Source organism: Mobula birostris, chromosome 22 (genome assembly GCF_030028105.1).
Source record: "Mobula birostris isolate sMobBir1 chromosome 22, sMobBir1.hap1, whole genome shotgun sequence".
Classification (NCBI taxonomy): Eukaryota; Metazoa; Chordata; class Chondrichthyes; order Myliobatiformes; family Myliobatidae; genus Mobula; species Mobula birostris.
Window position 1 is genome coordinate 64,154,306 of NC_092391.1, and position 12,477 is coordinate 64,166,782.

A 12,477-nucleotide genomic window follows, 5' to 3' on the forward strand; every position below is an offset into this window, starting at 1 on the left:
GCCAGGCAGCATCTCTAGGAAGAGGTACAGTCGACGTTTCCGGCTGAGACCCTTCGTCAGGACTAACTGAAAGAAGAGCTAGTAAGAACTAGTCCTTTTCCTATCTCTTCTTTCAGTTAGTCCTGACGAAGGGTCTCGGCCCGAAACGTTGACTGTACCTCTTTGTAGGGATGCTGCCTGGCCTGCTGTGTTCACCAGCAACTTTTACGTGTGTTGCTTGAAATTCCAGCATCTGTAGATTTCCTCGTGTTTACTATTGTACTATGATGTGTGTTCTCCTGTTGCACAGAGAACTGTTGTATATGCTTATTGCATTCAGAATCAGGTTTATTATCACCGGCATGTGATGTGAAATTTATTAACTTAGCAGCAGCAGTTCAATGCAATACATAATCTAGCAGAGGGAGAGAGAGAGAAAAAAAAAATAAAAATAATAACGCGCAAAAACAGAAATATTGCATATTAAAGAAAAGATTTTCTGTAATGATCCTTGTGACAGCGGAGCTGAACGAGCCTGTTCATCCATAATGGATAACAGTCTGTTTAGTGACCTCCTCTCCACCACTAACTCAAAGAGTCTGGGTTGTAGCCAAGGATGGATCCAGCCTTTTTGATGAGTTTATTTAGTCTTTTTGCATCACAGCACCAAAGCTGCTCCCCCAACAGAAAGCTGCAATGAAGACCGCACTCGCTACAACATACTGGTAAAAGATCTCCAGTATCCTGCTGCACACATTGAAGGATCTCAGTTTCATTGGTCTGTCCATTGCCTTCTTGTAAACAGCCATAGACTTGTTAACTATTTACTAAGAGAAACATCCATCTGACGAAATAGCTTCGAATCCTGAAGAAGGATTTCAGCCTGAGGCATCATTTCCATACATACTGACCTGAGCTGCTGAAATTCCTCCAGCATTTTGTGAGTGTTGCTCTGGATTTCCAACATCTACAGAATCTCTAGTGTTTATCATCTCTTTTAGACGACAAGATATAGGAGTAGAATTGGGCCATTTGGCCCATCGAGTCTGCCCCATTTCATCATGGCTGATCCAATTCCCTCTCACCCTCAATCTCCTGCCTTCTCCCTGTATCCCTTCTAATCAAGAATCGATCAATCTCTGCCTTAAATACATCCAACAACTTGGCCTCCACAGCTGCCTGTGGCAATGAATTCCACCGATTCACCACTCTCTGGCTGAACAAATTCCTCGTCATCTCCATTTTAAAAGGATGCCTCTCTATTCTGAGGTTGTGTCCTCTGGTCTTAGACTCCCCCACCATAGGAAACACCCTCTCCACATCCGCTCTATCGAGGCTTTTCAACATTCCACAGGTTTCAATGAGGTCCCCCCTCATTCTTCTGAATTCCAGTGAATACAGGCACAGAGTCATCAAACGCTCCTCATATGACAAGCCTTTTAATCCTGGAATCATTTTCCTGAACCTCCTTTGAACCCTCTCCAATGACAGCACATCCTTTCTTAGATAAGGGGCCCAAAACTGCTCACAATACTCCATCTGAGGCCTCACCAGTGTCTTACTGAGCCTCAGTCTTACATCCTTGCTTTTATATTCTAGTCCTCTTGAAATGAATGCCAACATGAAATCAATAACAATTGAAAAGTTTCACATTCCATAATTTAATTAACAAAAGAACCTGTAATAAAAATTCACCAGCTGCCAATTAAATTCAAACGAGATCAATTATCTAGAAGTCTAGCGGCCAGTCCATTAACATCCACTCCACTGTACCAACTCATCTTTCTTCAGAGAGAATTGGGCTCAGACCTAGTCCTAAAATATGCATGGCAGTCTTTGTTGTATATGGTATTTTTAATGGATTTTCTTCTGGTTCTTTTCTGTGGCTGCCAGCAAGAAGATTAATCTCAAGGCTGTATATGGTGGTGTGTTTTCAGGCCAAATGAGCGATTTGGTGCTTTGCTGTCTCCCAAAGAGACTAAATATCACACTGCAGAATCCTCCAAAAAGAGTCCAAAGCCACAGAGACTAAACATCGAAACATAGAGTGCTCTGAAACACGTCCAAAGTCATGGACACTTTAATCGGCAATGAGTAATGGAGGCGATCACAAGTTCATATTCCGCCATTCTGCTCTTAAACTCACTAAACTTCCCTGGAAGCAGCAAAAGAGCCAGATCACCCAAATCACCGGATCAAAATGTAAACTCCAGGCTCCAACTGCACGCGGTTCAATCAGAGCACATTTAAAAGAAGTAGTTGCTTCATAAACTATCTTCAGGACATTGCTGTTGGTTGTTGGCACCATCACGAGGTACTTCTCTGACAACGACGAAGTAGAGGATTATGCTGAATTTTGGATGTCGCCACCTAGATATTTTTTCAGAAGCCTAGAATGTCTCTGAAGCCACTGATTATTTGGACCAGATATTAGTGAGGCCGTAGCTGATGTATTGTGTACAGGTTTAGTTACTCTGTTGTGTCACTGAACTGGACAGAGTGCAACAAAGATCTACAAGGATGCTGCCAAGACCAGAGAGCCTGAGTTACGGGGAGAATTCAGGCAGAGTAGGACATTATTCACCGGGGCTGCAGGACACTAAGGGGTGATCATATAGAGGTGTATAAAATCATGAAGGGAGAATGGAAAGGGTTAAAGGCTTAGAGGGATATGGACAGGTACGGAAAATTTGAAATCATTAAACTGTCTAACTATTGCAGTATTTTCAGCTAGGAAATCATGATATTTTAGACATAAGGCATTAACTTGTTCATCGCCAAATGTGAAGTCACAATCTGCAATTGCAGCGAAATCAAAAGCTGACCATTCTTGTACCTCATCTTCAGGCAACCTTTCTTCTAAATGAACACAAAGACTATTTATAAAAGTCAACAGCAAACTTGTATCTACTGTCACATTTTCTACACGTTGTTGGCTTAGCAAAACTTTAACTTTGTCACTCCACGAAACGTTGTCTCCCAGATACTGCTTTCTTATCTTGTTAATTCTGCCTCGCGCAAAATGAAGTGAATCAGTCGGTGTCAGGCCACTCTTGCAGAATCTTGCACAGTGCAGCCAGTTCATCAAAGACATCACTTAGAACCTGCGAAGCTACTTTCCATGTGATGTTTATCAACCTCTTGTGTCAGTATTTAGCCAACTAACTGGTTAACAGAAACATTAGCTAAAAGATTATTTTCAATAAGTATAATTATTAATTACATTATTTTAGGTAACTAACCTTTTGTGCGCACATTAATTTCCTTTGTGCGCTGGTTGAAAAGTCCGATTTAATCCCAGCCCAATCACGGGGCAATTTACAATGACACACCGCCCAGCAATCCTCCCGATTTAATCCCCCCGATTTAATCCCAGCCCAATCACAGGGCAACTTACAATGACCAATTAACCTTTTAACTTCTGCATCTTTGGACTGTGGCAGCATACCAGAGCAACCAGGGGAAACCGATGGAGTCATGGGGAAAACATACAAACTCCTTGTAAACAGCGGTGGGAATTAAACCCGGGTCGCTGGTACAGTAAAGCGTTGTGCTAACCACTACACTACCGTGCAATGGGAATTGAACCCGGGTCGCTGGCTCTGTAAGGCATTGTGCTGACCACTACACTACCGTGTGATGGGAATTGAACCCGGGTCACTGGTACTGTAAAGTGTTGTGCTGACCACTACACTACCGTGCGATGGGAATTGAACCCGGGTCACTGATACTGTAAAGCGTTGTGCTAACCACCACACTACTGTGTGATGGGAATTGAACCCGGGTTGCTGGTACTGTAAAGCGTTGTGCTGACCACTACACTACCGTGTGATGGGAATTGAACTCAGGTCACTGGTACTGTAAAGCGTTGTGCTGACCACTACACTACCGTGTGATGGGAATCGAACCCGGGTCACTGGTACTGTAAAGCGTTGTGCTAACCACTACACTACCGTGTGATGGGAATCGAACCCGGGTCACTGGTACTGTAAAGCGTTGTGCTAACCACTACACTACCGTGTGATGGGAATTGAACCCGGGTTGCTGGTACTGTAAAGCGTTGTGCTAACCAATACACTGCTGTGCGATAGGAACTGCACATGGGAAAGCCAGTGGATGTAGTGTACCTGGACTTCCAGAAAGCCTTTGATAAGGTCCCACACAGGAGGTTAGTGGGCAAAATTAGAGCACATGGTATTGGGGGTAGGGTACTGACATGGATAGAAAATTGGTTGGCAGACAGGAAACAAAGTGTAGGGATTAGCGGGTCCTTTTCAGAATGGCAGGCAGTGACTAGTGGGGTACCGCAAGGCTTGGTGCTGGGACCGCAGCTATTTACAATATACATTAATGATTTAGATGAAGGGATTACAAGTAACATTAGCAAATTTGCAGATGACACAAAGCTGGGTGACAGTGTGAAATGTGAAGAGGATGTTATGAGAATGCAGGGTGACTTGGACAGGTTGGGTGAGTGGGCAGATGCATGACAGATGTAGTTTAATGTGAATAAATGTGAGGTTAATCCACTTTGGTGGCAAGAACAGGAAGGCAGATTACTATCTGAATGGTGTCAAGTTAGGAAATGGGGAAGTACAATGAGATCTGGGTGTCCTTGTTCATCGGTCACTTAAAGTAAGCATACAGATACAGCAGGCAGTGAAGAAAGCTAATAGCATGTTGGCCTTCATAACAAATATAGGAGCAAAGAGGTCCTTCTGCAGTTGTACAAGGCCATGGTGAGACCCCACCTGGAGTATTGTGTGCAGTTTTGGTCTCCAAATTTGAGGAAGGACATCCTTGCTATGGAGGGAGTGCAGCGTAGGTTCACAAGGTTAATTCCAGGGATGGCGGAAATGTCATATGTTGAAAGATTGGAGCAACTGGGCTTATATACACTGGAATTTAGAAGGATGAGAGGGGATCTGATTGAAACATATAAGATTATTAAGGGATTGGACACGCTAGAGGCAGGGAAACATGTTCCCAATGTTGGGGGAGGCCAGAACCAGAGGCCACAGTTTAAGAATAAGGGGTAGACTATTTAGAACGGAGTTGAGGAGAAACTTCTTCACACAGAGGGTTGTGGTTCTGTGGAATTCTCTGCTTCAGAAGGCAGTGGAGGCCAATCCTCTCGATTCTTTCAAGGAAGTTAGACAGAGCTCTTAAAGATAGCGGAGTCAAGGGATATAGGGAGAAGGCAGGAACAGGGTACTGAATATGGATGATCTGCCATGATCAGAGTGAATGGTGGAGCTGGCTTAAAGGGCCGAATGGCCTACTCCTGCACCTATTGTCTATTGTCACTGGTACTGTAAAACGTTGTGCTAACCACTACACTACCGTGTGATGGGAATTTAACCCGGGTCACTGGTATTGTAAAGTGTTGTGCTGACCACTACACTACCGTGCAATGGGAATTGAACTCGGGTCACTGGTACTGTAAAGCGTTGTGCTGACCACTACACTACCGTGTGATGGGAATTGAACCCGGGTCACTGGTACTGTAAAGTGTTGTGCCACGCTGCCCTACCAGAGTTTTGCAGCGACCATAGAACATAAAACTGTACATTACAGGTTCTTGAGCCCACAACATTGTGCCTACCTTTGAGCCTACTCCAAGATCAACCTACCCCTTCCCTCCCATAACCCTCCATCTGTCTATCATCCATGTGACTATCTTAGAGTCTCTTAAATGCTCCTGAAGTATTGGCCTCTACCATCTCGCACTGGCAGGGCATGCAAGGCACTTCCCACTGTATAAAAAAAATCACCTCTGACATCCCTCCCCCATTTCTCCAAACTCCAGGGAGCACAGGGCCAGAGCCAGCAAACAATGTAACCAACAGTGACATCCTGCCGACAGTTCACAAAATTACTTCTTTTACTGCTCTTCTTTCAAACAGGATTCTACAACTAAGCTGTGTGCGATGGAAACTGTCATTTACACTTTCATGTTATTATTTTGGGCCAGTTGAAGGATTTGGTGCCTTATTGTCTGAGTGAGCTCAGTGGAGTTTGGAGCAGAGTGTGTGGCCTGGAGGCTTAGTAACCAAGAGACAGGGTGTGAGCCTATGATCGACCCCATTGCTTCTCTCCGACTGAGGCGTCGAGTGTGCGAGCCCATGATCGACCCCATTGCTTCTCTCTGATTGAGGTGTAAGGGAACAAGCCCATGATCGTTTGCATTGCTTCTCTCTGACTGAAGTGTCGAGGACGTGAGCCTATGATCGACTCCATTGCTTCTCTATGATTGAGCCGTCAAGCAAGGAAGAGAGCAGAGGATAGGCGTGTGTTTGACGCTGTCTGCCTTTGTTCTCCTCACCTTCACGCTAGCTGCTGTCGGAGGAATGTGCAGGAGTCTTGGGATCCACATTGATTGGTGAAGCTGTAGACTTGCTTTGGGGGTCTTTGAGTTCATGTTGCATATATTCCTGGATGCTAGTTCCTCTTTTTGCTGTTTCTTAACAGTTCGATCAGGGCGATTGATGCGGACTGAAGAATCATCCTGTGCCTGAATTAGCTAGGACCTGTGGCACTGCAGACTCCTGAACTCCTGGTTTGTTTGATATTCTATGTATTGTTTGCTCACTTTTTGCTGTTTGCGCAATTTGTTCCTCTCTTTGCGCATTGGGTTTTCGATGTTTTCTTCCTCCATGGTGTTTCTTTGTTTCGTGGCTGCCTGTGTGAGGACGAATCTCAGAGCCGTATTCTGTGTGCATACATTGAATCTAATATGTTAATCCTTTCATTCCTGGGTTCACTGGTGAACCTCCTCTGGACCCTCTCTATCCTTTCTTAAGATACGATTGAATTGAATTGAATTGACTTTATTACTTACATCCTTCACATACATGAGGAGTAAAAATCTTTATGTTACATCTCCGTCTATAGTAATTGGTAATAAATAGTATGTACAACAGGACAGTCAGTATAGCATAGAAATACAATTGTATCAGCATGAATTAGTCAGTCTGATAGGCTGGTGGAAGCAGCTGTCCTGGAGCCGGTTGGTTCTGGCTTTTATGCTGCAGTACCGTTTCTGGACAGTAACAGCTGGAACAGTTGGGGTGACTCGGGTCCCCAGTGATCCTTCAGGCCCTTTCTTTTCCCCCCACACCTGTAAATGTCCTGATTAGTGGGAAGTTCACACAATACTAAGTGCAGTCTGACCAATGCTTTATAAAGCCTCAGCACTACACCCTTGCTCTTACTCGTATATTCTTCTACTGTTCATTATACTGCTGACATTTAGGGCAGCAATGAAGGCCCTCCAACACAGGCAGTGTTCTGGGCTTCCTTCAACATGTCGGTAGCTTCCTCCCAGTTTTCACTACTGTCAGTCGTGCAAGTCCAGGGTGGAGACCCAGGAATACTGTCACACTTAGAACGAATCTCCTTTGCTGTTTCTGTAACAATTTTGTTTTACCAGTCAACCAGTCAGGGTTATTAGCCTTGAGCTAAACCCCCAAACCTGGAGGACCGGTGGACGCCTCTACCCTTTGACCTGTTTGGCATGAGTGACCCTACCAAGAGCCAAAGCGTAAAGTCCTGACTCCAGCCAACATAGTTCTCTGGGTCATTGAGGCACACAAGCCTCTAAACCTTACAATGAGGTTGCGGTCTTCTTGGAGGTCCTCTTGAAATGAATGTGAACATTGCATTTGCCTTCCTCACCACTGACTCGACCTGCTATTTAATCTTTCAGGAATCCTGCACAAGGGCTCCCAAGGTACCAGTCTGAAAAGACGCTAACACAAAAGTTAGATTTAAACTGGTGTACAGAGTTTAGTCCTTGCTATAAGGAAATTGTCCTGCTTAGGTACAAGGAGAAAAATATCTGATTCAAGAGCAATGCTTCAGGGAGCAGTAGGTACAGTTATTTTTAAGAATCAGACCTCTGGTATTATTGGAGCAACTTGACTTTATTGTCATTTCAGACAGAAATCTAACCACAGTGTCTTCATGCAACTGTGCTGTAGACAGAAGAAGCTGGTTGGCATGTGTAAGTCCAACATTAGCTGATGCACCAAGCTGAAAAATGGCATCAGCATTGGTGACGTTCCCCTCTGATCTTTGCTAGGAAACATGGTTAACATTCACTCAAACATTGACAAAGATGTTGCCAGGACTTGAGGTCCTGAGTTATAGGGAAAGGTTGGATAGGTTAGGACTTACCAAAATACCTACAAAAAGTACGGAAGTTACTTACAAACAGTAGTGGATACGGCCAAATCCATCACAGCTAGCGCCTTCTTCACCATCTATACGGAGCGCTGTCACAGGAGAGCAGCATCCATCATCAGGCACCCCCCACCACCACCCTGGACACACTCTTGTCTCAATGTGGCCATCAGGAAGTTACAGGGGCTGCAGGACCCACACCACCAGGTTCAGGAACAGTTACTACCCCTCAACCATCAGGCTCCTGAACAAGAGAGGATAACTTCACTTGTCCAACACTGAACTGTTCCCACAACCCATGGACTTAATTTCAAGGTCTCTTCATCTCATTGTCTCCATATTTATTACTTATTTAGTATTAATTGTTTCTTTCTTTTTGTATTTCAACAGTTTATTGTCTTCTGCACTCTGGTTGTCCATCCTGTTGGGCACAGTCTTTCTTTGATTCCATTACGTTCCTTGTATTTACTGTGAATGCCTGCACAAAAATGAATCTTAGGGTTGTGTCTGGTGACGTATGTACTTTCATAACAAATTTACTATGAACTTTTGAATTTATTCCCTAGAATGTAGATGATTGAGGGGAGATTTGATAGAGCTATGCAAAATTATGGAAGGAGAAAGATAGGGTAAAGGCTATTTTCACAGAGGTTGGGTGAGACTACAATGAGAAGTCATGGGTTAAAGGTGGAAGGTTAAATACTTAAGAGTATGGATCGAGCTGCCAGCAGAAGTGGTATATGTGGGTTTGATTTCAACATTTAGAGAAGTTTTGATAGGTACATGGATGGGGGCGGGGGGGCGCGGTATGAGGGCTATGGTCCTGGTGCAGGTTGGTGGGAAACGGTTCGGCACAAAGTAGATGGGCCAAAGGGCCTGTTTGTGTGTTGTAGTGTTCTACAACCCATGGGGTATCTTCACTGACATATAAGTTTACATATTTCTGTCAAATTTCCTCTCAGTTTCTATCTCTTTAGAGAAAACAGCCACAGTGTCTAACCTCTCCTCAATACTCCAACCAAGCAGGCAGGACAAGTGCTACTCCTGCCCCCGCACCTCCCCCCTCGCCTCCACTCCTGCCCCCGCACCTCCCCCCTCACCTCCACTCCTGCCCCTGCACCTCCCCCTCACCTCCACTCCTGCCCCCGCACCTCCCCCCTCACCTCCACTCCTGCCCCTGCACCTCCCCCTGCCTCCACTCCTGCCCCTGCACCTCCCCCTGCCTCCACTCCTGCCCCCGCACCTCCCCCCTCGCCTCCACTCCTGCCCCCGCACCTCCCCCCTCACCTCCACTCCTGCCCCTGCACCTCCCCCTGCCTCCACTCCTGCCCCCGCACCTCCCCCCTCGCCTCCACTCCTGCCCCCGCACCTCCCCCCTCGCCTCCACTCCTGCCCCCGCACCTCCCCCCTCGCCTCCACTGCTGCCCCTGCACCTCCCCCTGCCTCCATTCAGGGCTCTAAAATCCTTCCAGGTGAGGCAACACTTCAGCTGCAAACCCGTTAGGACCCAGGGCAGCCTCCTCTACTTGACACAAATTGAAGGACTACTTAATTGAGCACCTTCGCACCGTCCACTGAAAAAAGGCGGGATTTCAAGGTTACTACCCGTTTCAATTTGACTTTGCATTCCTATTACGTCCATGGCCTCCTCTATTTCCATGATGAGGCCAAGCACAGATTGGAAAAGCAATGCCTGATATTCTGTCTGGGTAGCCTTCGACCTGATGGCACAATCATTGATTTCTCCAGCATCTGGCTATTTGACCCCTCTCCCTTTCTCTTTCTCCCATTCCCCATTCTGGTTGCCGTCTCACCTCTTCTCTTCTCCTCAACATGAAATTACATTCATCTGCTTCCCCTCCTCTTTCTTCTATGGTCACTGTTCTCTCCTGTTAGATTTGTTCTTCTTCAGCCCTTTACCTCTTCCACCTATCACTTCTCAGCTTACTATTTTGCCCCTACCTTCCTCCACCTATCACCTACCAGCTTCCCCTCACCCTAATTCTGGCTCCTGCCCCACCGCCCACTTTCCTCTCCAGTTCTGACGAAGGGTCTTGGCCCCTCCAGAGATGCTGCCTGACTTTCTACACTCCTCCAGCATCTTGTGTGTGTTTCTCTGGATTTCCAGCATCTGCAGAATCTCTACGCTTAGCCTCTATACAAAAGCAAAATTTCTACAGATGTACCATGGAGAGCATTCTAACTGGTATCGGGGGGGGGGGGAGAGAGGGGGCTCTAAATCACAGGATCAAGAGAAGCTGCAGAAACTCCATCAGGGACACTAGCCTCTGTAGGAGTGATGTCTCAAAAACACGGTATCCATCACCAAGGACCCCCATCACCAGGACATGCCCTCTTCTCATTGCTACCATCAGGAAGGAGGTACAGAAGCCTGAAAAGTACACATGCCGGTGATATCAAATCTGACTGATATGTCAAGTGTGAAAGCTCAGCCCTAACTACACATATTTCCTGTGGAGATCTGAAAAGATGATAGTATTCCTGCTTAAGCCTTCACACCATGGTCAGCCTCGACACATACCTCGGATAGGTTGATGTGGCCGCTCTTCAGCACTTCCCGAATTCCCATTTTCCCATGGAAAAAGCCATCCTTGTTGACCAAGGAAGAGCCCATTCGGAGTTGTTCACAGACAGGTAAACCCTCAGACAGATTCGCATGAAGGCCAAGGGGAAGCCTGTTTCTGTTTGAGAGGAAGAAAGAACTCGGCTTAAAAATACATTCCATATAAATAAAATGGTGAATTAAAAACCTCATACACCACACAATTCAAAGACACATCAGTTACTTTATAGATTTTTTTAAAGATTAAAGTTAATGGAATGGAAAATAGGATGATGGCACTTCAAAATTTGGAATTTCTTTGACATTATATTCAGCCTGTTATACAAGATTAAATGAATAATTTAATTATCTTCAAGAGCAGTCACTTGCAGTCTAGGTAGTGAATACAATGAAGTATTAAGCAGAAAGATGAGCTTTGAAACTTAAGAACTTGGTTGCTTATTTATAGGGTTGCTTGCTGAGCCTGGTCACAAACCTTGTGACATCATCAGTGTGCAATTTCTGCTGAGTGCTGGCTCTTATGTGGTCCGACTCTTGTTATTCTGATTGCCAACTGAGAGTCAGGCCAAATTAACGCGAGCACTCGGCAGAAACAACACGCTTCTGTACACCGATGACATCACCTCGATTGGTGACCCGACCTCAAGGCTCAGCCCTGCAAAGAAAGATTAGCTTTACTTGTCTCAAGTATATCAAGCATACAGAGATGCCTTGTTTGCCTCATCGATCAACGCAGGCTAAGGACGTGCTGGGGGCAGCCCACTTTTTGCCATGCTTCTGGCGCCAACATAACATGCCACAACCTACTAACTCTAGCCTGTAAGTCTTTGGAATGTGGGAGGAAACTGATCACTCCAGGAAACCCAAGTATTTATGGGAGAATTTACAAATTCCTTGAAAACAGTGGTGGGAATTGAAGCCTGATCTGCAAACAATGTGACTGTAGTGCATTGTGCAAACTGCTACGCTACCACGCTGCCCAATATTGCTTTCTGGCAACTAGCTATTTCTTCTCTAGATTCAAAGTTTAGTGTAAATCCTCACGGCTTTACATTTAGCTAAAGCTACTGGTATGGAAGTGTGGTGGGGCAGAAAGACATCTCTACCAAAGGTGGTGTAAGGTGCTAGCTTGCAAGTCACCCCTGGGCAAGGTGTAGCATCTGCTTTGGACCCCTTCCCCCGATCAGGGTCATGGGAAGCCATGGGAGCAGATCACAAGTCCGGGTGATGCGACCACTGACACCAGGCAGACAACCTCTGAAGAGTATTGATAATGGCTGGGGTCACCCGTCTTGTAAAGACACTGTCCAGAAGAAGGCAATGGCAAACCACTTCTGTAGAAAAATTTGCCAAAAACAATCATGGTCAAGACTATGATCGCCCACGTCATACGACACAGCACATAATGATGATGACATATGACATGGTACATAATGATGATGATGTCATATGACACAGTACATAATGACGATGATGTCATATGGAGTCCTGGGAAGATCATTTATTAAATCCAGGTAACAATGCCTCAGCCTGTTTCACTTCCTAAAGGAGGAGTTTGACATGAGAAGATTGACACCTTCTGAATCTACCCACTCTGTGGTCATTAGAATGTAAAAGAAAGTGACACAAACATTCATTCACTCTTGGCTGAAATGCTTTTTATGATGAATGATTTGTCTATTAACAAAGACAGGAATAGAACCCACACACACAGTACTGAGATAGATGTT

General features: G+C 45.4%; 1 protein-coding gene across 1 annotated transcript in view; it reads right to left on the reverse strand.

The window, feature by feature from the left end:
• Positions 1–12,477, reverse strand: part of ydjc (YdjC chitooligosaccharide deacetylase homolog) — a 91,113-nt gene that overhangs the window by 43,429 nt on the left and 35,207 nt on the right. Inside the window, exon 3 of the mRNA XM_072240903.1 lies at positions 10,706–10,865. Coding sequence (XP_072097004.1) covers positions 10,706–10,865 — 160 coding nt within the window. The remainder of the gene's footprint in view (positions 1–10,705; positions 10,866–12,477) is intronic.